The following is a 24,074-nucleotide window of genomic DNA, read 5'->3' as shown; positions in this document are numbered from 1 at the left end:
TGTATCCCTTTTCTTCTTCCCATTTTCTCCACCAAACAAAGAGTTGTACTGAATATTTGTTGCAATTTTGCTTAGAGAAGTGGGTCTCTAACAAGGGTCTAGGGCATTCGGTGGGGGTTTGGGAGGCGGCTAGGTCAACAACCGCGCGAGCCTTCTCCTCCTCCTCCTCCTCCGATGCGAGCTCCCGAAGACTCTGCTCCGTCGCAGCATCTGCATCTCCGCCGCCGATCACCGTAGCGCGCCGCCGCTCGCCCGCCTCCGCCTCCGCCATATTTGCCGCCGTCGCCGCCGCTGTTTCGGAGGAAGAAAATTTAGGGGCTGTTCAAATTTTTGTCATTTTGAACCATTCCATTATTTAGCAAGTTGCCAAAATTTGGCTTCATTTGGTTTGTTACCAAATATTGATAATGCCCGTAGAATTTGGCAAGATTCTAGAAACTTCTCCTCACAAAATTATGCTAATATTTGGTAAGGTAACAAACTAAACATTACCTTTACATTTCTAACTTGCCAAAATTTTGACAATAAATTTTGGCATTGCCAAAATTTGACTTTACCAACAAATGGTAAGGTTGATTTTGGCAATGAACAGACCCTTAGAAAGGCTTTTTAGTGGGCCTTGAGGCCCGTTAGAAAGGCCTTTTACCCAGGCCGAGCAACCTGCTGCGACTCACAGAAAAGTTCATATTTCCTCCCTCAACTACGGCCAGAGGAGATGAAAGGCCTTTTATGTGGTTTTACGGCTGAGAGGAAAAAATCGGAGATAATATAGATTTTTTTACAGAAAAGGCGTTTTTATTAAAAATGATATAGAAATTGTTCTTTTTACGTATAGTTATCCGTTGATAGTGAGACATCTGGAGACACGCGTATACTTCTATTGATCATCTCTGAAAAACTGCAAAACTGAAGCAATGGTATTGCCATAACAAATGGGAAAAGTCGAGCACACAGCTGCTAATTTTGTGCTGAAAGCCTGAAACAAAGCTACCTCAATCGGATTATCATAAGGCAAACAGACCCCTTAGTCATGAAACACAAAATCAGACTAAACTTTTGCAAGTTGAGAAAGTGCAATTGCGGTTACTACATTAACTGAATCTTGTCACAAAGAACCACACAAGCTACGACCAAGATCCAAATTCATATTAGATAGATAGTACACATAAAACAGAATCTTAATTACAATGCTGATAACAAAAGACATTTCCTCCTCCAGAGAGGTTACTATTAACATCTTTCCAATGATTTTAAACTTAATCACACTAACATTCTATTTCTCCCTGTGCTCTCCCACATCTTGTGTTCTCCCGTTCTCACTACGCCTGTCCAGATGACCTTCACCTGCAGCTCAAAACGGCCTTCTTTGAAACTAGATTCTTCATCATAGTTGGTAAGAACAAATTCAAAGCATTCGTCTTCATGGTCATCACCATGAAACAAAATAACATTGAGCACTAGCTCTTCATCCAATGGGACTACTACTATATGACGAGATAACTCAATAGATCCATCATCTCCAAGTTTTGTTGGAGAGCCTGTCACTTGGGTATCATGTAGAACGATCTCATTGTCCTTATTTCCACTAGTCCAAGCAATCACTTTACCGGTGAAATCAGATGGCCCATCCAAAATATTGACTGCAAGTGAAGCTTCTACAGCATAATCAACAGGCGTATAAACCAAATCTATTTTGCTCAACCAACTTGTTAGATCTAAAGTCATGAGTTTCTTTGTGTGACGGATACAACTGTGTTCTATCACACCTTTGCCGAAATCTCTGTCAACATCCCCATCGCCCAAAATCTTCAAATTGAACTCGAAAATTATAATATCTTTTGAAGCAAGTGCTCGATATGGGCCTGTCAAGGTTAGACTATCCTCCTGCACATGGATATTCAAGGAAAAGCAAGTTGATAAAAAACAACATAAGGAACAAATAAACTCAATTAATATACCTCAAATATAATTTCTAATGACATCAATATCATGCCAAAGAGAAATTTGGGTAGATTCGATACGACACGAAGATATGAGCTTTTATGTGCTTATCACCAAAAGATTTAGGATCACTTAGATGCCACTACTAGAAGATCCAAGACTTTCAAAAAAATTTCACACCACCAACTACTGTCTCAAAAGACGCGAATAGGGAAGAACCTAATATCAAATAATTAGAAGGGGTGAGGATTTGAACCCAGGTCGTCTAGCCCACCACCTTGTGGAGCTAGCCGGAAGACCTCTGGGCATTTCTCCCACCAACTACTGTCTCATCCCATCAATCAATTAACCTGCTAATCAGGTTGCATCTCCCATTGTACAGGTTTGTTATGTTTACAATGTATTTGATTAGTAGAAGCAATGTTTAAGAGGGATACATGAGTACATACCGGTGAGGTGATGAGTTGGGGATTGTCCCTGCTTCGCCTGAACAAATAGACGCATCTGTAGTCTTGCTGATCCCTCGCAAGAACGGTGCCATATATTCTGACAGGGTAACCCACGTCGGACTCGGCAACCTTGATCGCTATGATATTCAGTGAGTCATCCAGCCACCAATATTCAGAGGGATCGAGCGAGTTAATTGGTGGCCCAGGCCCAATCGTTGCTGTATCAAAATCAATATTCCAAGAATGTGAATGTTTCGATGCATGATATGGACACATAACGATCAAGGATGTATATGTATACAACTACTACAACATATATATACTAGGTGTAGGGATGAACATGAATGGATTTAAGATAATGAAAAAGAAGGAATTATGATTGGAAATTAACAAAATAATGTATACTCACACTCTTTGTCAAGATCGAATAAGGCTATGTTGTGGATGCAGAAGCGGGTGTATACGATCCCACCTTCCTTGGGGTCATATTCAGCAAACTGATTGCGACGAACAATGTGAAGAACCCTCAGCACCTTATCCTCCCATGTGGGCTCCACTTGCCGCTGCTCACCCACATCCTCCATCTCAATGCTGCATCCACTACTAACATCTTCTTCGGCACCAGCTGTAAAATAAAAATGCCATATTAAGATATTTTTAATTTTTATTATCTTATACGTTACATCCAGCAGCAACCAAGCAAGGAATCAGGAATCAAACAGGGTAAACTATACATATCGGGCTGCTCACATAATCAATACACTTATACACATATACTAAATATCTGAATTATCTGAATGATAATGGAATAATAATGTACACTACTACTCACCACAAGAGTAATCTAATTTCTCCTCCACCTCCATGTCGACGGATCGATTAGCGCTAGAAGGGGAAGAATCTCCATCTTCGGCAAGCCCAGGCACCTTCTCCCGCTTGCGCTTGATTGCAACCATGGGCCGCTCCCCCGCAGCCGAACCCCCACCGTCTTCGTTGGCCCCGTCCGCCATCTGGGAAGAAGACGATGCGGCGCGCTGTTGTTCATGCATGATGGCCATAAAAAAAAAGAAGAGCGCGATTGCATCGAATTGGGAAGAAGAGGGGATCGATGTGCGCGCGTACCAGGGAGATGTCGCCGCCGCCGCCCGCAGAGAGAGAGAGAAGGGGGGGGGGGGGGGGAACCTAGGGTTTGCTCGCTGCGAGGGCTAGGAGGAAGAACAGGCGGTGTCGTGAATCGTGATAACAGGCGGTAAGGGTTGTTGATGGGCTGGGCTAGCTCTCCTCTTTTCGGCGGCGAATAAGTCTATTATGACTCCTCAAAACCGCAAAACCAGGTATAACGCCTCCCTCATCTTCAAAACCGGGTGCAAATCGATTGCTTTAGTAGTTTCGGAAGCGGTTTTCTATTGACGTGGTGGATTGACCGTGGCTGACTCACCTACTCTCTCCGTTTCATAATGTAAGTCATTCTAGCATTTTCCATATTCATATTGATGTAATTCATTAACATCAATATGAATATGGAAAATGCTAGAATGACTTACATTGTGAAACGGAGGAAGTAGTAAACATGTCTCTCAGCTAGAAAACTAGTACAAATTTTATTATAGTGGGGCCCATATGTCATCTCCTCTTCTCTATCCCTCCTCTCTCCCCTTCCGGTATGATGGGAGCACGCTCTTCGCGAAGGTCCTTGGTGAGATGATGACGAGCTCGACAAGGAGACGAATAGATGTCCGACATCCCTCACCGCGTCACTCACTGGGCACCACCATTGCCTCCTACATGTATGCCTTCTCCATCATGGAGCAGTTTGTCACTTCGGCGTTCTTCTCTGCCTCAGAGGACTTCTCCCTCCTCTCGGGAAAGGTCTCAGACACAACGTTCTTCCCGGGCGATGGGCGTGGAGGATGTGCTGGCCCGGTACTTGTGGAGGCGATGTGTTGGCTCTTCCGCGAAGGGAGCTCCTCCGCTATGGCGATCGTCTCGGATGTGGTGCTCCACTAGGCGTCGCGCGTAGAGCACGGTGCGGCATGACGCTCGCGATTGAGGCTATGTGGTGGCCATTGCTCTGACCTACTGGGCAGTGGCGCCGCATGCGAACATCCTGGCACATGGGCGATGAGCGGCTTCCTCAGACATTGTTGCTTGAACTCGACGCTAGACCGCGAATGCTAATTGGCGCGCGTGCATTGCCGGCGCGTACTTCCGGCCCACAAGGCCCACGCATGCGCGCGCCTTTTTCTTCTTTTTTTCTTTTTTTTTTCGTTGTTCGCTGTTCCTGCCATATGGATAGGAGAAAAAATCGTAATTAGTTTAGATTAGTTTCCTATTTTTACTAATGATTAGTTTACTAGTCATTTTTAAATCTTAACTTTAAAATTTTCAAATTTGAATTTGAAAATTTTCAAATCTCGAGTTGAAAGTTTTCAAATCTCAAGTTCAAAGTTTTCAAATATTTCAAATCTAGACTTGAAAGTTTTCGAATCTCGAGTTGAAAGTTTTCAAATCTCGAGTTGAAAATTTTCAAATCTCAAGTTGAAAGTTTTCAAAATTTTCAAATATGGACTTGAAAGTTTTCAAATCTCGAGCTGAAAGTTTTCAAAATTTGACTATAAAATTTAAATCATAAATCGAAAGTTTTCAAATCCGACTTAAAAATTTTCAATCTGTTAGTAAAAAAATCTCCCGAAAAAAGAAAGAAAAATCTTGAGAATCTTCCCTAATTACCCATCATTAGTGTTAAGTATTAACTAATAGTTATAGGAGAGAAATGCTCGCTGCTGGCGCGCACGCGCCAGCTAGCAGCCCCCATGCTAGACACCGTCTGCACCAGCGTGCCCCTCATGACTAGTTGGTGGAGAGGAGAGTGAGGGAGAGGTGGGGGAAGAAGAAAAGGAATGAATATGACATGTGGGGCCCTCCATATATGTTTTGCTATGTGTCACGACCGGAAATAACCCAAGGGGCGTTCCTTACGTGCGTGCATTATTCCTTGTCCCAGGAGGCAAGGTACATCAAAAGTTGATACAGTTCAGAGTTTAACAAGCGGAAGCGTAAATAGTTAATTTATTACATGGGCGGCGAAGGCCCAGCACACACAAAGACAAACGGGAAACAACGGAAGACTAGGGCGACGACCACAGGCGCTTGACGGCAGGCGCGAGCTAGACACCAAAGCCTTCATCTTCCAGGGGCTCCTCTTCTGGGTTTGGGAAAAATTGAGCAAGACTGAGTACAACCACCGTACTCAACAAGACACACCCACAAGTGCAGGATAAATGCAAGGGAGTACAAGGGGGGTTATAATATAAAGGGTTAGGGTTTGCAGTAAACAGCATTAAAAGACACTTAGTTGCTCAAAGCTATTTTGTAAATACGATCCTAGAGCTATACAAGATTATTAAACGAGGCCGTGAACCCACACGAACCTGCCTTAACCCAAGGCCTACGATGATTCAGACCGAACTGGCAACCCGACCCTGGGTCCCAGCTCGTCCCAAGCCAACCCAGGCCAACCATTCCACATTTTAGTTGTTAAGCAGGTTTTAAGAATTAAAACACTAACTTGGGTACATTGCTCGGCTTGCCCATAACCGAGGGCGCGGCTATTCGAATAGATTATACTCTGATCAGAGGTGTACATCTTTACCCACAAGACACATCTTCCTCACGTGTAACCACGTGCCACATACCACCACGGTATACGGACGGAAGACGTGACATAGTTTCCAACCCATCCTAGCCATAGACAAGAGTACCGACCCAACCCCACCTACGGCCGGAACCTCCGGGACAGGTAGGCAGGACTGAGCCCCTAGCAGCAGGACACCGGCCCTGTACCATGACATCTCGACTACCGGGCCGCAGCTCGTGTAGCCTTCATTTGCCCTAGAGATGTCCATCGACCCCCGACTTCGTCCATCTCCATCCGTGTACTTTTGTTTATAACCAGACTGAGCCACAAACTAAGCCTTACCCACTAGACATGTGGAAGTACGGTAGTGCTTTGCAACAGAGGCCCGAAGACCGGTCCTTATATGGCCGAGGTGCTACTATCAAAACCATGCACCCCGAGCCCAGCCTAAAACCATTTTGAGGATTTTGCATAGAGGGGGAGGTGTGAATCCAATTCCACAATAATCCAACCATTCCATAGTGTCCAGGTGATATAAATATCCCAAAGTCTAGAGTTGTAAAACCACCTAATGTTGCCTAATTAACCAGCGAAGCATCTACCTAAAATCATACTAGTGGTACCATGAGTAGAGTGTCCACTAGTTGGGGTTTTGTTTAATCTAGGGTGAACAAGGTAATAATAACAATAACAATAATAAGGTCATAACAAAGGTAAATAGGCATGGCTAGATAAAACAGTGATAACGCGGGAATTTAAGTAAAGCGATAATGCAATAATTTAAATCAAAATAATTTTATAAACTGGGATTCAATATGCTCAAGGATGATGTGTCTTGCCTTGCTCGCTTTCCCAAACGTCGGCTTCAACCTCCACGAAGAGCGGATCTTCCGAAGCTGCAGCGTCTACACGACCAACGGAAAAGAAAAGGCTTTTACTCTAATAAACTCCATATAACAAGCAGGAACAAAGCACAAAAATGAGTTCTTGACTTCTTAAGGAAAAATTAGAGACTTGAACGGTCCAATTCCGAGTTCAAATGGCCAAGTTATGGTCATTTGAAGTTTATATGCTCTTTAAATGAATATTTGCGAATTTCTTCATTTAAATTTTAATTTTAAAAGAGTTTATTGCGTCAGCCGAGGGGAGAGGGCGCGCGGACCGGGTCCACGGGAGTGGGGCCCACGTGGCAGCCTCACGGTCCACGGTGGACTGGGTGCACCCAGGCTCACACCGGCCGGCGCCGTGGGTCCCACGCGTCAGCCGCACCTAAGGGCGCGGGCGGCTGACGGCCGGGCCCCACGCGGCAGCCACTCGGCGCGCCCGAGGGTGGCCAAGCCGGCGCAGCCGGCGGGAGACGGCGCCCGCGCCCCTATGGTCGCCGGCGGCGGCCATAGGCACGGCGGAGCGGCGGCCGAGAGAGGGGAAGGGAAGGGGGAAAAGAAGCGGCGGTCCACGGCTCACCCTAGGTCAACGGCGACGACGAAAAAGGCGGCCGGAGCGGAGGAAGGCGGCGGCGCGGCTCGGGTCGACGGGGTCGACGGCGTTCCGGCGGTCGGCGAGCGAAACGGGGGGGGGGGGGGGGTGGACGAGGTCGGCGAGGATGCGGCGAAGCCGAAGGAGGCGGCGCCGAGGTGGGAGGTGGTCCGGGGCGACGACGACGGCGGACCGGAGCTCGGTGGCGACGGCGGAGAGAGAGAGCGACGGCGCGAGCTCGATTCCGGCGAGAGGCGGAAACGGACGGAGGAGGTGCGGGGAGGGTTTAAATAGGGTTGGAAGGGGGGGAGAGCGGCCGGCGGGGAAGGAATAGGCGCGGGAGGTCCGGCCGCCATCAATGGCGCCGACGAGATTTGCGGGGGCAAATCCGCCCGTTTGAACGCGAGAGAGAGAGGGAAAAATGGGGGGAAAGGGAGAGGGGATCACGGGGAGTGATTTCCCCCTCTTTATTGCACGCGGAGACGGCGGGAGGCGGCGGGATTCGCGGCGGCGGCGGCGCTAGGGCGCGGGCGAGGCGGCAGGAGCGGCGGGAGGAAGGGGATGACGGGTGGGCCCCACCCGTCAGCGAGGGTGGCGGGCGGGCCCGCCCGTCAGCGGCGCGCGCGCGGGGAGAGGAGAGGGAGGGGGAGGGAGATGGGCCGAGCCGGCCCAAGAGGGAGAGGGAGGGAAAGGGGACTTTTTAGAGTTTTTCTTTTTATAAAATCATTTTAACTTTGTTTATTTCTTAATAATTATTATTTGTGCTCTGAAAATTCCACTAAAATTTATTTACGCATTTTAGGTTTTTAGGAAATATACAGAAATCCCCCAAGCCTTATTTGACTTTTAACTTTGCACCTTTTAATTGTTGGAGGCTTTCACACGGATTTTAATTATTCTAGGTATAATTTAGAGGATGTATTTTAGAGTCGTTTTGGGACGTGACACTATGTCTCACTAACATCTGGCCCCACCTGATGACTTAACAAGTCAACCACTGTCAATCTATCATGTCGGCAGAAACTACTTCCCAAACCATTGAATGAGTCGATTTGCACTGGTCTTAAAATATGGAAATACGTTATACCTAGTTTTATAATTGTAGGAAGGAGACGGTTCGATCAAGAGTAAGACACGATGGCAGTAATCCTATCTTACTATAAAGTTATCCCCCATTAACTACTTAAGCTTGACATTTAAAGATGCCACATCATTATCCACTAACAAGATGCCACATCATCATCCACTAACAATCATCACATTTAAACATTATGCAAACATGCTATATCTTTATAGTTTTTGTAATTTAAGAGCTTTTCAAATACAAACATGTTAAATTATCATCCAACATAATTCACACAATGTTTCAATGTATATCTTTATTATGTTTTATGATATCCTATATACTTATATAGTTCATCCTCAATTAGTTAGTGCTTAAATGATTGATGATGTGACCATGGCTACTATGGATACGACCATTGCTCACATCATGAATCAACAAGAAGACATCAAGATCAAGTCCTCCATGTGCTGCAATCTGATTCGGCCACGTGTTACATTGCTGACTTCAAACGGCCGCCAAATCTACATACATGCTCCGTTTTGGGCCCGTGAGTACTTGATGGAAAGCTCTCGAAGTCCTTCTTCCAACGGATCTAGCCTCATCTCGGAATTCTATCTCGTTTGGCCGCAATCACAGAAGCAAGGTGCTGCGTCACCTGTATTGGGCCAATGGACTTGTAACTTTGTTTGGGACCCTGGCCCATGTGGGGCCCATGTGGGGTGCGCCCCAATCTGGTTGAGCACGACCCTTGGACCCTCTTGGTTGTCCTCCCACCTCTATAAATAGTTAGGTACTCTTTCAGGGTTTCTTGGGTTTTGATTAATTGTAAGTTTAGCCATTGCTACTTCGCTTGCAGCGCGCGTGTCGGCTAGACCGTCCGTCTGCTTGTTCGGAACCCCACTTTATCGTGTATCAATTCATCTTTGTGCGTCTTGTCTATCTAGCAATTCAGTTGCTTTATATCTTGTTCTTGCTTGTTCTCGATTGCTTGCAGGAATAAGGTTGATCTGCACCGGCAAGATCAACAACCCACGGAGAGGTGTATCGATCGCTAAGGCGCAACACAACGTCTCGTACGGTTGTAGTCGGGTCGTCAACGTTTCTCCCAAATCGTAGTTATCATCAACTCACCGAAAGATCGGGCCAACAACAGCCTTGAGTGTCTCGAGTGGAACTCAGGGTTCATCAGGTGGTATCAGAGCTTTCGTTGCTCAGTGAGTTTTATCTACCCATAACCAGAAAATTGCCATACAAAAAAAATTGTATCCTGTACCTAGCCATATTGTGCCATTGCATTGTTTTTATCAGTTTTTTCTTTGTTGAGTTTTGTGTTGCATTGTCGAGTCGTGTTGCTGGTCTTAGCGTTTAGTTCGTTTAGAGTTTCGAGTTCTGGTCACGTTTCGTACCACTGTCATCGCTCTCGCCGTGTCTTTGTTGTCGTCGGGACCTAGGAAAACGGAATTATCTTGTTGTCGGGGTTTCGTTTTTCTAGTTTTCAGAAGTTTTTGTCGGTCGGTCTTGGAGTTGCTGAGTTGCATCAAGGGTTTGTCGTCTGTTTTCGGCCGTGCTTGTTTCTCTTGCGCGAGGAAGAGGAGAGAAAGAAAAGATAACAGATCTGTTTTTGGAGGAAGTTTTGCAGACTAGATCAATCAGGTTGGTTAGTTTCCATCTAAGGCCAAACTTTCCAAACTCTCCCCACGCGTGAAGACCGGTTGGCGCCATCTCCTTTTGTCGCCCACTTTAGCTGAGTCCGACTCCCTCCCTCTCACGTCGGTTTCGCCTGTTCCGAGTTGTGTCAAACACCTTGGTGAATTTTTGTTTGGTGTCGGTTTCGAGATCCGTTTGGAAAAACAGAACCAGTATAAATTCAGCATTCCATTTTTGTATAATTTTTAATTTTGGTCTGGACTTTTACAGTTGAGTCCTTGTAATTTTCATATTTACATTTGAGTCCCGGTAATCTTGCATTGAGGTCCTTGAGTTGTTTTTGCAGAAAAAAAAATAAAAAAAAGAAAGTAAGGAAAAGGCAGGAAGGTGCATAAAAAGAAAAAAGAAAAGAAAAGCCGCACCAAAAAAAAAGAGAGAAAAGAAAGAAGAAGAAAGAAGGAAGAAGAAAGAAAGAAAAAAAATCAGTTGTATCTTTGAGCTGAACATGATCTATCAGAGTGTGCCTAAGTTGTTTCTAGTGCTATCCTGTGGTATCGCTTGTGTCTAGGCTCGCGTCTCTAGTACGTTCTAGCCTAGGACCAGCACGGTACTTGACTTTGAACCATTATTCAACTTTGCATTCTCTGATTTGAGCATTTGCTATCCCTTTGCTACATATTTAAGCCTACCCAGAGCTCCACAGATCTGATTGCAGCCGTACAACAAGTGTTTGCCAAGGCATCGATACATCCAACCTCCATTGGGGTGCTTGGTTAAGTCAATGTACATCACCATTCCGCTTGCTTTGGTAAGAACTTGTAAGAGCTTGGTTAAAAGCTTGAGTGTGTGTGATATTTGAGCTGCCACTACCTAGTAGTTGATAGGAGCGTGCATATTTTTGTGTGTTTCTTGTTTGCTACTAACCATGGCAGGATTGTGTAAGGGAATACGAGAACATCGACTTCTACACCTTCGACGAGATATGACGACTTCTCCACGTGATGCATATGAGGTACATGACTATAATTTTGAACAAGTTGCATCTAAGTTACCCTTCTATGATGGGAAGTATGATTCTGTTGCATACATTGATTGGGAGCTAGCAGTAGACAATGAATTTGATATATATGATTTTTCTGATGCTCAAATGATTAAGGCTGCTAGTAATAAGTTTACCTCTTCTGCATTATTTTGGTGGACTTATGTTAGTAATAAACCTGAAACTTGGGATGAATTGAAAACCATGATGAGAAAACGCTTTGTGACATCTTATTACAAATGTACTCTTCGGGAGAAATTAGAACATCTGAAACAAGGTGACAGAACTGTTAGGGAGTACATTCATGAATTTAAGGCCTGTATCATCTACAGTGGTCTCAAAGAGTGCAATGAAAATACAACGCGTAGATTTTTCAATGGGCTTAATTCTGAAATTCAGGTTTTGCTTGATAATGTGACATATAATCATATTGGGCACCTATTCATACTTGCTCGTAGCATTGAGAGTCAGATCATATCAAAGGCGAGGATGCATGACCAATGTGATTTATCTCCTATTTCTGAATCCCCAATATACTTATGTAATGATGATGTGCAAACATTGGAGGAGCAATCTTTTGTCTCCCTTGTTACTAACATTTTGTAGGAAGATCAGCACATCCAAGAAAAGGAGAATGGTATACTTGAGAAGAAAGAGGATGAAGCACCTGCGATGTCTGAAGAAAGTTTGCAAGGTAAATTAAATGGTGCTGAGAGAAATGAAGGTGAGTATTCTCAAGGTGAGCTACACTTGTCCACTTTTCATGCTATAGTAGAGCAACCATTAGTGGAATCAATTGCTGAGTTGCCTTTGTCACAAGTTGATTTACTTGCTCTTCCTTGTGATAAAGAAGAGTTGTGTGATAATGTTTCACTTATATCCATGCCACAACTAGTGAATGAACATGTTAGTTCTACTATTTCTTTGTGTGCTGATTCTAAGCATGTTGTTCACATTGCTAATGAAGTAGAGGAACGCGAATTGCTATCTTCTTTAAATACTTTGGGCTATGTTCAGTTTGATGATTTTTGTGAGCTCGATAATTTGAAGGAGAAATTATTTGCTAAATCTGATTTGCCATGTCCAACTAATGCTATTTTTCATATCTTTGGCGAATATAATGATAGAGGAATATTTTTGGTGCATAGAGTTTACATTTGCTTGGATTTAGAACATCTTGTAGTTCCGGATAAAATATGCAAGCTAGAAAGACATGTTACTGCTAATCATATTGTCTTGAGTTTGTCTTGTTTTGATTGCAAGAAACATGTTGTTTTCAGTGGACTGCGCGAAGAGCACCATATGGAAAAACCGAGGACAGTTTTCTGTGAAGAAGGGGAGGATGATGTGACCATGTCTACTATGGATATGACCATTGCTCACATCATGAATCAACAAAAAGACATCAAGATCAAGTCCTCCATGTGCTGCAATCTGATTCGGCCACGTGTTACATTGCTGACTTCAAACGGCCGCCAAATCTACATACGTGCTCCGTTTTGGGCCCGTGAGTACTTGATGGAAAGCTCTCGAAGTCCTCCTTCCAACGGATCTAGCCTCATCTCGGAATTCTATCTCGTTTGGCCGCAATCACAAAAGAAAGGTGCTGCGTCACCTGTATTGGGCCAATGGGCTTGTAACTTTGTTTGGGACCCTGGCCCATGTGGGGCCCATGTGGGGTGCGCCCCAATCTGGTGGAGCACGACCCTTGGACCCTCTTGGTCGTCCTCCCACCTCTATAAATAGATAGGTACCCCTTCAGGGTTTCTTGGGTTTTGATTAATTGTAAGTTTAGCCATTGCTACTTCGCTTGCAGCGCGCGTGTCGGCTAGACTGTCCGTCTGCTTGTTCGGAACCTCACTTTATCGTGTATCAATTCATCTTTGTGCGTCTTGTCTATCTAGCAATTCAGTTGCTTTATATCTTGTTCTTGCTTGTTCTCGATTGCTTGCAGGAATAAGGTTGATCTGCACCGGCAAGATCAACAACCCACGGAGAGGTGTATCGATCGCTAAGGCGCAACACAACGTCTCGTACGGTTGTAGTCGGGTTGTCAACGTTTCTCCCAAATCATAGTTATCATCAACTCACCGAAAGATCGGGCCAACAACAGCCTTGAGTGTCTCGAGTGGAACTCAGGGTTCATCAATTAATCTATGGTCCAAATTATCTTTCTCTTTTTTTCCTCTAATTAAGTCATATCACATCAATTGTTTTTAGCCTTTAGATGATTAATCTACGGTTCAAACTATCTCCCTACTTTTCTTCTTCCATAAAGTCATACCAGCTTACTTTTTACGTTTGAATCACCATTCTACATACTATTTAAATTTAAATTATCATAAACCACATTAATTTACTTAATCTGATGTTATCTAGCTATCTTATACGTTATTTTTTTATGTTATCATACTAAATTCCCGCAGCAATACGCGGGGTTTCACCTAGTATAGACTAATTCCTTTCAGCGGACACCTGGAATTCTAGATTATGGTGAGGCTTCTAGCCCATGAAAATTGTTTTTCTTTCCTTGACATTATTGGGCCCTATTCGTTTTCTGTATTGGGATGGCAAACTAAAGGGGCAATTACTAAAACGGCACTCTGCTTAATAAGGCTCCCATCGGAGGATCTAATTAGCCAAAGGAAAAGCTAATTTTAAATTTTCAAACCTAATTTTAAGATTGATTTTGAGATATTTTCACTATGGTTTCTTTTTCAGAATTAGCTTTTAAGTCAAAGAACACGTATATAAAAGTTTTACCTACAAATTTATTTTTATTTTCTAATAAGCTGTTTTGGCTTATTAGGGAAAAAGCCAAACGATTGGGCCTTAAAACAATTAGTTTAAGGCAATATAATAGAATATTTTTTAATAAAAAGTTACTCCCTCCGTTATAATTGTCACTATTTGACCAGCATTGTTGTAACTTTGACCACTAATATATTTTAAATCATTAGATTATGATGAAAGAAAGTTTAGTGTTTATGATAATTAGTATGTATGTAATGTACCCCGATAAGATAAAATTTATTTAAGTATTTAGAATACTTTTTTAAAAAATGAATAGTCAATAAATAGTGCTTAATGACAGGTATAAAGGAATATTGGAAGTATATTTATTTTTAGAGGTGTATTCACCGTAATAAACATGTGAACTTGTGAAGTAGCTTAAAAGAACACGCTTTTAGAGTTGCCTTAGATAGAGAGCATGCACAGACGATGGATAGTTGGTGAGCTCTCATAATCATTTCACAATTGCATTCGTTGTTTCTTTCGGTATGCAAATCAAATTTGGCCTTGCAATTGTAGCCCCCTACTATTCTATATCCGCCTGTTAGAATAACTATTCTGTAATAATCCCCTTTTCATAACTATTCTATAATCCCTTTTCCCAAGTGCGCCCCTCCCCTCAGCAGGGGCCTCTCCCTCCCTCCCTGGACTGTGCCCCTCCCTCTCCCTTGCTCTCTCTCACGTGCTCCCCTCTCCCTAGCCTGAAGAATCCTAGGTATATAGATGGGATTCCTAATATGACAATGCATTTTGAAGGTCCTAAGACTATAAGTGGGTCCCACATGGCAGGTGACGATGGATTTAATGGGTAAATCTAAAACCTGTAGTTTTGTGGAGTGGAGGTACAGGGTGTGTTCGGCAGTGCTAGTAGTTGGCTGTGCAACTGCCGAACAGCCCCACTAAATCTATAGTTGTGTGAGATAATTTCTTAAATCTATATTTTTATGATAGGTTTTGCAAAGTACTCATAGTTTTATAAAATTTACTCTTGATTTATATTTCATATAGCTACACGTTTAGCACACACTACTACATAACACACACAAAAAAGATTGCACTATAGATGTCGGATTGCTAAAACCGGCACTTATAGAATTTTTCCCACCTTTGCGGGGTGGAAAGTTTTCAAATCTCGACTTGAAAGTTTTCAAATCTGGACTTGAAAGTTTTTAAATCTCGAGCTGAAAGTTTTCAAAATTTGACTTTAAAATTTAAATTTTAAATCGAAAGTTTTCAAATCTGACTTAAAAATTTTCAATCCGTTAGTAAAATAATCTCCCGAAAAAAGAAAGAAGAATCTTGAGAATCTTCCCTAACTACCCGTCATTAGTGTTAAGTATTAACTAATAGTTATAGGAGAGAAATGCTCGCTGCTGGCGTGCACACTGTTGACATGAAAACACGAGGTCTGGGAGATCTGCTTAACTCCAGTGCAGGTCCAAAACTTGTCTTTGGGTGTATGAGCGTGCCAGTTGATTTGATCCTGCAATCAACAAGAAACAAAGACAAAGAAACCGCGGTTAAATCCATAAACGATAGCCGATCGGCTAGGTGACGATGACATATCATTTATATTTGAGCCGATGTCATATATGCATCGATCGGCAGTCATGAATAAGTAAGAAAGGACTAAATCTACTCGATTGGCTGTAGATATTAACAATATATAATCCTTATGTCGATATATACTTAAATCAAGTGATTGGGATAGATCGGTCGCCATGCCGAGACAGTATAAATCACTTAGATCGAAATATATATTAACAACAAGACTATATATGTTCATAGCATAGCCGATCAGATAGATCTAGCACGTATCGGCTAATACTCCAATACCACTCTATATTAAGATATTAAGACAAGTAAAATACATCAAACAGAAGCCTAACATATTTCATTGTAATGAGATCTTAACATAAAGGGCAGATCTAGCATATCAATTAAGCACATAAAATATAAAGCTAAATCAGGTAAGATCGGCTGAAACCCCGATGCTACCCTAATCGGCAACCAGAAGGCAGGCTAGATATTAAGATTCTAAGCACGACTTATAAGGTCAAACTCAATTGATGCAGCTATAAGTATGAAAAGAAGGACAATATCTAGACAATCAAGCCGCTGGATGTTTCATAGAGTGGTGGATATCCTATATAATCTAAGCCAACGTCGCTATTTAACCTAATCGGCTGCCTTCTAGTAACAGATGTTAGCCGATTGAAGGTTAAATAACAATATTGTCAGATATAATATAGGATATATGATAACTCGACGAATTACATAAACAAGATTAGAGTTTCATAAAGATGGAAGCACTAATCCCGAGAGCGCAAGCCGCCATAACAAGTTTTATCTCTAGTTGAAGATCGAAATCGATACAGCTCAACTCGAAAACAAGAACTCGTCGAAACAAAACAAAAGTGAAAGGGTGGTGATGCGCCGAGATTGTATTGAACATGTGTTAATTGATTACATAGGGCTCGGGGTCTATTTATACCCGAGATTACAAAATATGTCCATATCGGACACGACCCTTATATCTAACAAACTCTAAGATACTATAAGTCTTTGCGGCAGACTTTTGCCTAAATATATCTCTAAGGAAATTACATGAAATATCCTAATTAATAGATACAATTGCCTTCTCAGGACTCTATCCATGCATGGCAATCCTCATGAAGCACATTAACTCAACCCGACAACGTATGCTGTAACATATTGTCGGATCCGGCCTAATCGGATAACCTCGTCCGACTCGAACTCTACCGACTAAGGTCGTAGCCGATTCGGACTTAGCCGATTATTGCTCTGTTTCCGAAACGATCTTGGATTTGGATTCCGCTTCGATCTGATCTTCCTCCTCGGTACTCAGATTACAAAATTTGGTCGTTAACACATGCCTCCCAAGTCCGGAATATTGGATAATGTTTCGGATTTGCTACACGTCGACTCTGAGATAAATCCGCACTTGCCGTTTTCCGACCGTTACACAGTGCTTTAAATACTAACCGTTGTCCCCGAGAATCTTCACCCCGTTACTTCCGTTTTCACCGCTTAAGCCAATTTTGTCCTCTTCCTCTCTGGCGATTTCCTCGGTGCGCAAGGCGAACTCTAGGCGATTTCCTCTCCGGCCAACTTTCCGCCCGCGGCGATGTCGACCTCCGCCAGCCCGTCTGCCGCATCATCAGCCGAGTATGCAGAGGAGATTGGGGAAGATGTCGATCAAGCCAAAGCCGAAGTAAGTGATACTGAAAGAACACCATCGGCTTCACCCAAAAAAACTCCTCCGACTCCTTGTACTCCAGTTCATTTCTCCAGGGTAAACAGCTCTCCTTGACCTCTTTTATAACTATTTTATTCATAGCCAATTGCTCATAAGCTTTATAATTGCAGAAGAAGAAACTGCTGTGAGGAAGAAATCGGCAGCAACAACTCTCAAACCAGTTCCACCAGTAAGATGTTCTCAATTCTTTCATTAATCGATTATAATCAATCTTATCTAACACTCGCCTCTTTTCAGCCTCCTCCTCCTTCTCCCCCTGTACAGCAATTATCAAGTAACCAAACTCCATCGGCTGTAGGGAGTCATCATGTCGAGGAAGAAGAACAACCTGCTGCTCCTGCTATTCCAGTAAGTGTTACCTTCAAAAGTCTTTAATCGGCTGTATTGTGCATTCTGATCTATAATTGTCTTCAATTTTCTCTTTTGCAGGTCTTAGCCGATCTGTTCTCGTTTGATATTAAAGACTATCTTGATGAAGAGACATAAACTGATACCACCAGCAAGGCCTTGGCCTCTCTGTCCGATGATGTGAAAAGAACACTTGAAGACATTTCTCATCGGCTAGAGGAGTCATCACTGGACAGCTTGGTGGTCGATTGCGGATCAATCAGGGCTCGGTTACACGAAATTCAAGCTCTGATTTTGGATGAGCTAGCCGATATCCTTACTCCAGCTGTCTATCTCGAACAACACCAATTCAAGCTGGAGAATGCCAAGCTAAGACTAGCTGAACACCGGGAACGTAGGGATATTGAAAGTACAATCCAGGCCAATCGGCAGCTCGTACATGAAGAGAAGGCCAAGCTTGATCAATTATCTGAAGGTCCAATCAAGTCTAACATTGATCGGCTTGAAGCCCAAAAGATTGAGCTCATAGCCCAACTTGAAGAATGCAACGCCGAGCTGGCCCTGGAACAAAAGAAGCTAGCCGATCTCCCTCAAGTCGTCGAAGAACAAAAGGCAAGGCTGAAATCGGCTATCAAGAATGTCGCTGATCTGACCAAGTCTATAAAGTCATCTCCGGAACCGATGCTCAAGACGCCCAAGCCATTGAAGAAGTAGAACAAATTAGGCAGAGAGCTATATCGGCTATCCAACGCTATTTGTCTCAGTGACATCTTTTAATAAGCCTTAGGAAATTCTTTTGTAATCGGCTAATAGCTCCAAAAATTTACTCAAAAATTTGCAACTGTTGTATATATGTGCCCCCCTAATTTTGCAATGACGAAGGCATTGATAAAATTAGAAGTTGAACTAAGGGCGATATAACAATATCGACCATTGTATATCGGCAAAACACAACCGATTACAATGTGAAAACAACTAAGGGCGATATAATAATATCGGCCATTGTATATCGGCAAAACACAACCGATTACAATATGAAAACAACTAAGGGCGATATAATAATATCGGCCATCTCAAGGCGATGTAAACACATCGGCTATCATGCATCGGCAACACCAGCCGATCATGCATTAACCCAAACACTTAGGGTAATATTTCTTCAAGTATTTGCCATTTAATGCTCTTCCATAGACTTCTCGATCGAGTCCTTGTAACATGTAAGCTTCTTTGGATACAACCTTATAGATTTGAAACGGCCCTTCCCAATTCGGTGACCACTTGTCGAATTTGTTATCTCGAGTTCCTATCGGCAAAATCAATTTCCATACAAGTTCACCTTCCGAAAAAGTCTTAGGGACCACTTTCTTGTTATAATGTCGAGCAACACATTCTTTATCCTTGGTAACCTTTGCAAGGGATTTCAATCTTGATTGAACCAAGTCCTCCCTTTCATCGGCCATGAGATTATAATACTCATCGGCTGTCAAATCATTTTGTAATTATGTTGTTCTTGAGCCGATTCTAACTTCCCATGGTAAAACAGCCTCATGTCTATAAACAAGTTTATAAGGAGGAACTTGAATCGAACCATGACAAGCCATCCGATAAGACCACAATGCTTCGGCTAATCGAGTATGCCACTGCCGAGGATAATCAGAAATCTTTTTCTTAATCAACTTAATCAAACTCTTGTTAGATGCCTCGGCCTGTCCATTAGCTTGTGTATAATATGGGGAAGAATTCAACAATTTAATACCCATGTTATCGGCAAACTGAACAAACTCATCGGACACAAAGATTGATCCTTGATCGGTTGTAATGGTTTGAGGAATACCAAATCGATAGATTATATGCTCTTGGACAAATTGTATAGCATCTCCAGAATCAACTTTCTTCAAGGGAATCGCCTCTACCCACTTGGTAAAATAATCGGTTGCCACCAATATAAACTTGTGTTAATCATGCCGATCATATCAATTCCCCAACCTCTGAATGGCCATGGCTTGATGATAGGATTCATAGCCGATGCAGACGCTCTTTGAATTGCTCCAAACTTTTGGCAATCCTGACATCCCTTGTAATATTTGAAACAATCCTCCAACATTGTCGGCCAAAAATATCCTGCATGTCGAAGCAAACACTTCATCTTATGAGCTGATTGATGAGTGCCACAAATCCCCTCATGCACTTCGCCGATTGCGACCTTAGCTTGATCGGCACTTAGACATTTAAGCAGCACCCTATCAATCGTTCGATAATAAAGATCATCATCCAGTAGGGTATACTTCAAAGCCTTATAGCGTAATTTCTGAGAAGCCGATTGAGATGGATTCTGTTAATACTGATGCACATCATATCTCCAATCATCGGCTGTTAATGTGGCAATCTCTACCTTAACATCCTTGACCATCGGCTTATATCCCGATGCCCCTTGGGCCAAATCATTAGCTTCGATATTTTGTTCTCGAGATATATGTTTCAAAGTCACCAGCCAAAATTCCTTCATCAACTCTCGGCACATCTCATTGTAAACCATCAATGTATCATTTTTGCACTCATACTCTCCTGCCAACTGACTAATTACCAGCAAAGAATCCCCCATAATTTCAATAGCATTGGCTTCAACTTCCTTGAGTAACCGCAACCCTTTGAGTACTGCTTCATATTCAGCCTAATTGTTAGTTGCATAAGGTTTAATAGTGTAAGCAAACTCAAAACTTGCCCCCCGAGGAGAAATTATAACCAAACCGATGCCACAACCATGAGTGCACACTGATCCATCAAAAAACAAAGTCCAGGGCACAACCTCAACTGAGCCGATTGAGTCATCACGATGATCAACAATAAAATCGGCTATAGCCTGCCCCTTGATTGCCTTCGGTGACTCATACCGAAGATCGAATTTTGTTAAAGAAAATATCCACTTTCCAACCCTTCCTTTCAAAATTGGAGCCGATAACATGTATTTGACCACATCGGCTTTGCATATCACAGTGCATTCGTTGGACAATAGATAATGCCTTAACCTCGTACATAAAAAATACAAGCACAAACACAACCTCTCCACAGGAGAATATCTTGTTTCTGCATCTAAGAGCCGACGACTTAAATAAAACACAACTCTCTTTTTTCCTTCAAGCTCCTGAATCAGAACTGAGCCGATTGACTTCTCATCGGCCGATAGATTTAATCTAAAAGGTATCCCCTTTTGTGGAGGAATCAAAACTAGAGGAGAGTTAAGATATTCTTTAATACTATCCAAAGCCTTCTGCTGTTCTGCCCCCCATGTAAACTTTTGATCGGCCTTTAATCTCAACAATGGTGTAAAAAAGGTTCTAACCTTCCAGACAAATTAGAAATAAACTTTCTAACAAAATTTATCTTGCCGATCATCTTCTGTAATTCTGTCTTGTTCTCTGGAGGCTAAATCTTCTTGATCGCATCAACATTCCTTTGAGTTATTTCAATCCCTTTCTCATGAACAAGAAATCCCAAAAATTGGCCAGCCGATATGCCGAAAGCACACTTTGTTGGATTCATCTTCAGGCCATACTTCCTAATCCTCTCAAAAACCTTCCGCAAATCGGCTATGTGGTCCTCTATTTCCTTAGACTTAACAACCACATCATCAATGTAGACCTCGACCAACCAGCCGATCAGATCATGGTATATGTAATTCATGGCCCTTTGATACGTAGCTCCAGCACTTTTCAGGCCGAAAGTCATCACAACCCATTCAAATAAGCCGATTGCACCAGGACACCTGAAAGCTGTCTTATGAATATCTTCTTCTGCCATAAATATTTGATTATACCCTACATTACCATCCATAAAACTCAAAATCTTATGTCCTGAAGCAGCATCAACCTATTGATCGGCTACTAGCATCGGATACTCATCCTTCGGGGTAGCTTTATTTAAATCTCTGAAATCAATGCACACCTTGACTTTGCCATTTTTCTTGATAACAGGAACTATGCTGGAAACCCACTCGGCATATCGATAAGGACGAATAAAACCAGCATCATATAAACGTTTAATCTCAGCCTTTACAGGTTCGAGCATATCGGCTTTGCATCTTCTCGGAGGCTGTTGGTGTGGTCTAACCCCTGGTTTGATAGGTAGCCGATGTTCAACAATCGATCGGCTGAGTCCTGGCATCTCATAATACTCCCAAGCAAAGCAATCTCTGAATTCCTTTAAAAGTTCTATCAACTTGGTTCTAAATTCTGGAGATAAGTTCTTACTGATAAATGTCGGCCTTGGTCAATCACCTGGACCTATATCAATTTCTTCCAAATCATCGGCCGACATGAAACCCTGTCCTTGCTTGTCATCGAGATCATCTACTGTGTCCTTGGTGTAGACGTTTGAACCCTCCACGACACCCTCAAAATAATAGTTTGGGTTCTCCATCTTCAATTGGCTGTATATCACAATTGGACACTTTCAGAAAATCTCCATTCCAAACTTTTCCAGATAAGCAATCGACATCATCCATCTCCCAAAGAGCTAAATCGGCATTAGCCACATTGACTGACCTGTCAGCTGGTACAATTTCTATCTTATCGCCTTGCCATTGAATCAAGCATTGATGCATGGTTGAAGGAATACAACAATTGGCGTGAATCCAATCCCTTCCAAGCAACAAGCTGTAGGAACCCCTCCCATCGATGACAAAGAACGTTGTAGGGATGGTTTTACTGCCGACTGTCAGTTCCACGTTTAGAACCCCTTTGGTTTCCAATGGATTGCCACCAAAGTCTTTGAGCACCATGTTTGTTTTGATTAGGTCATCAGCATTCCTGCCTAGCTTCCTGAACGTGGCATATGGCATCAAATTCACAGCAGCCCCACCATCGACCATCATCTTGGACATCGGCTTCCCATTAACATAGCCATTTATATACAATGGTTTAAGATGCCGATTCTTTGTCCCTTCTGGCTTCTCAAAAACCGCCTGTTCTGGTGACAAAACTAACCTAGCCGATGCTTCTTCAATCTCATCAATATCGGCTTGATTAGCTCCAAACTCAGCTGGTAACGTGAAAATCATGTTAACCGATGCAGTCAGAACACTTTTCCCTTTAGCCAATCATCTTGCTTCATCGACTTTGACCTCATCGGCCGTAGTAGCTTGGTTCTTAACACGCCACTCCTGCCTCGGCTTTGTTTTCTTTAGCCGATGGTTAATCTCTTGCTTGACTTCTTGGAAGCGTTCTCTGTTCCTCAACCATTGAACCCTCCTTTTCTGATTCTTTGTAAAAATACCAGAAGGGCACCATTGATTTTTTCTGTCTTCATCACCCCCTTGGTCACGATCTTGATTCACTGGGCCCAATCTTTAATGAACAGGAACTCTTGCCTGCCTTAGTCGATTGCTTCTGTTATAAGATCGGCTTGAACTTTCTGCAACATTACTACATCTAGGACAATCTTCGATAGATGGTAGCCTCATTCCTTCATTCCAACAAAATCTGAAAAACTCACAACCCTAATGAGGATCGAAACCACCATTATCTTCATCATAACACCCTTCCTGTTGTTGCTTATCATACTTCTTCTGATACTTGTTAATAATTTTAGTCGAATTTACTTAGAAACCTCGAGCTTTTCCTCCATCAGCTGTTCGGCCAGCTGTATTGTCACACCCTGAAAATCGCTAAATTATAAATTGTTGTAAAAAAAAGGAATTTTTAGAATTTATTTAATAATTAAAGTATGTGTTTGAATAAAATATATGAAAATTTTGAACATTAAATTGATATAGATAAAACTTTATTAAATATTTTTAGTGTCCAAATATTTTCTGGATTTTTCCCGGAATTATTTGAGCATTATAAGTATTTTTAATAAATGAAACATCATTTCAGCAATTATTTAAATTAAAAAGTCAATCAAAATCCTCTTCTTTGTCTCGGGCCGAATCCGGCCCATTCCCTTCCTTCCTCTCTCTTCCGCCGGCCCAACCCGAGCCTGCATCCTCTCTTCCTCTCTTTGCCGAAGTTCTATTTGCCTCCCTCCTTCAATCGGGCCGAGGAAATGAAGCCCGGAAAGAAGTCTGTTTTGCCCCCCTCTGCTACAGTGTCCGCCCTAACTCCAGCCGGCCGATCTCCTCCCTGCCGTGCCCGTGTACAGCGCTGCCTCCCCACCAAATTCGTCCTCTCCGTTGCTCCTCTTTCCAAATTAGTCGTGGGAATGGAATCCTCTCAATCTCCACTTCCTTTCCCCCAAGAAATCCCCAAAAGTTTATATAGAAATTCTTTCCAATTTCGCGGATCAAATCCTTCCTTTTTCCGGCGAACCCTACCTAATCCGTCGCCGATTCCATCCGTTCCCGAGCCAATCTCTCCCTCTTCCGGCTATAAATAGCATCCCCTCGGCCTCCTCTTCCGTTT

At 42.8% G+C, this 24,074-nt stretch overlaps 1 protein-coding gene across 2 annotated transcripts; it reads right to left on the bottom strand.

Moving 5' to 3' along the window:
• Positions 1-1,125: 1,125 nt before the first annotated feature.
• LOC4344604 (uncharacterized) lies at positions 1,126-3,539 on the bottom strand. 2 transcript variants are annotated; one of them, XM_015792784.3, is made up of 5 exons: positions 3,513-3,539; positions 3,223-3,424; positions 2,800-3,015; positions 2,391-2,608; positions 1,126-1,884 (listed from the first exon to the last, which is right to left on the bottom strand). In XM_015792784.3, the coding sequence occupies exons 2-5, from the start codon at positions 3,398-3,400 to the stop codon at positions 1,261-1,263; spliced, it is 1,236 nt and encodes a 411-aa protein (XP_015648270.1). In that variant the 5' UTR covers positions 3,401-3,424; positions 3,513-3,539; the 3' UTR covers positions 1,126-1,260. The 2 variants fall into 2 exon arrangements, with proteins under 2 accessions (XP_015648270.1, XP_015648271.1); XM_015792785.3 differs by having other exon boundaries at positions 3,223-3,400.
• Positions 3,540-24,074: the final 20,535 nt, after the last annotated feature.

Source organism: Oryza sativa, chromosome 8 (genome assembly GCF_034140825.1).
Source record: "Oryza sativa Japonica Group chromosome 8, ASM3414082v1".
In the NCBI taxonomy this organism is placed as follows: domain Eukaryota; kingdom Viridiplantae; phylum Streptophyta; class Magnoliopsida; order Poales; family Poaceae; genus Oryza; species Oryza sativa.
Note: the sequence above shows the minus strand (reverse complement) of the source record. Positions and strands in the feature narration are given on the sequence as shown.

What these genes read in the sequence shown, in the direction of transcription:
- LOC4344604 (XM_015792784.3), bottom strand. Translation starts at nt 3,400, where the DNA reads ATGGCGGACGGGGCCAACGAAGACGGTGGGGGTTCGGCTGCGGGGGAG. An exon ending in GAAATTAGATTACTCTTGTG is followed by an intron (nt 3,016 to 3,222) that starts GTGAGTAGTAGT and finishes TTTATTTTACAG; the next exon opens with CTGGTGCCGAAGAAGATGTT. An exon ending in ATTCGATCTTGACAAAGAGT is followed by an intron (nt 2,609 to 2,799) that starts GTGAGTATACAT and finishes ATTTTGATACAG; the next exon opens with CAACGATTGGGCCTGGGCCA.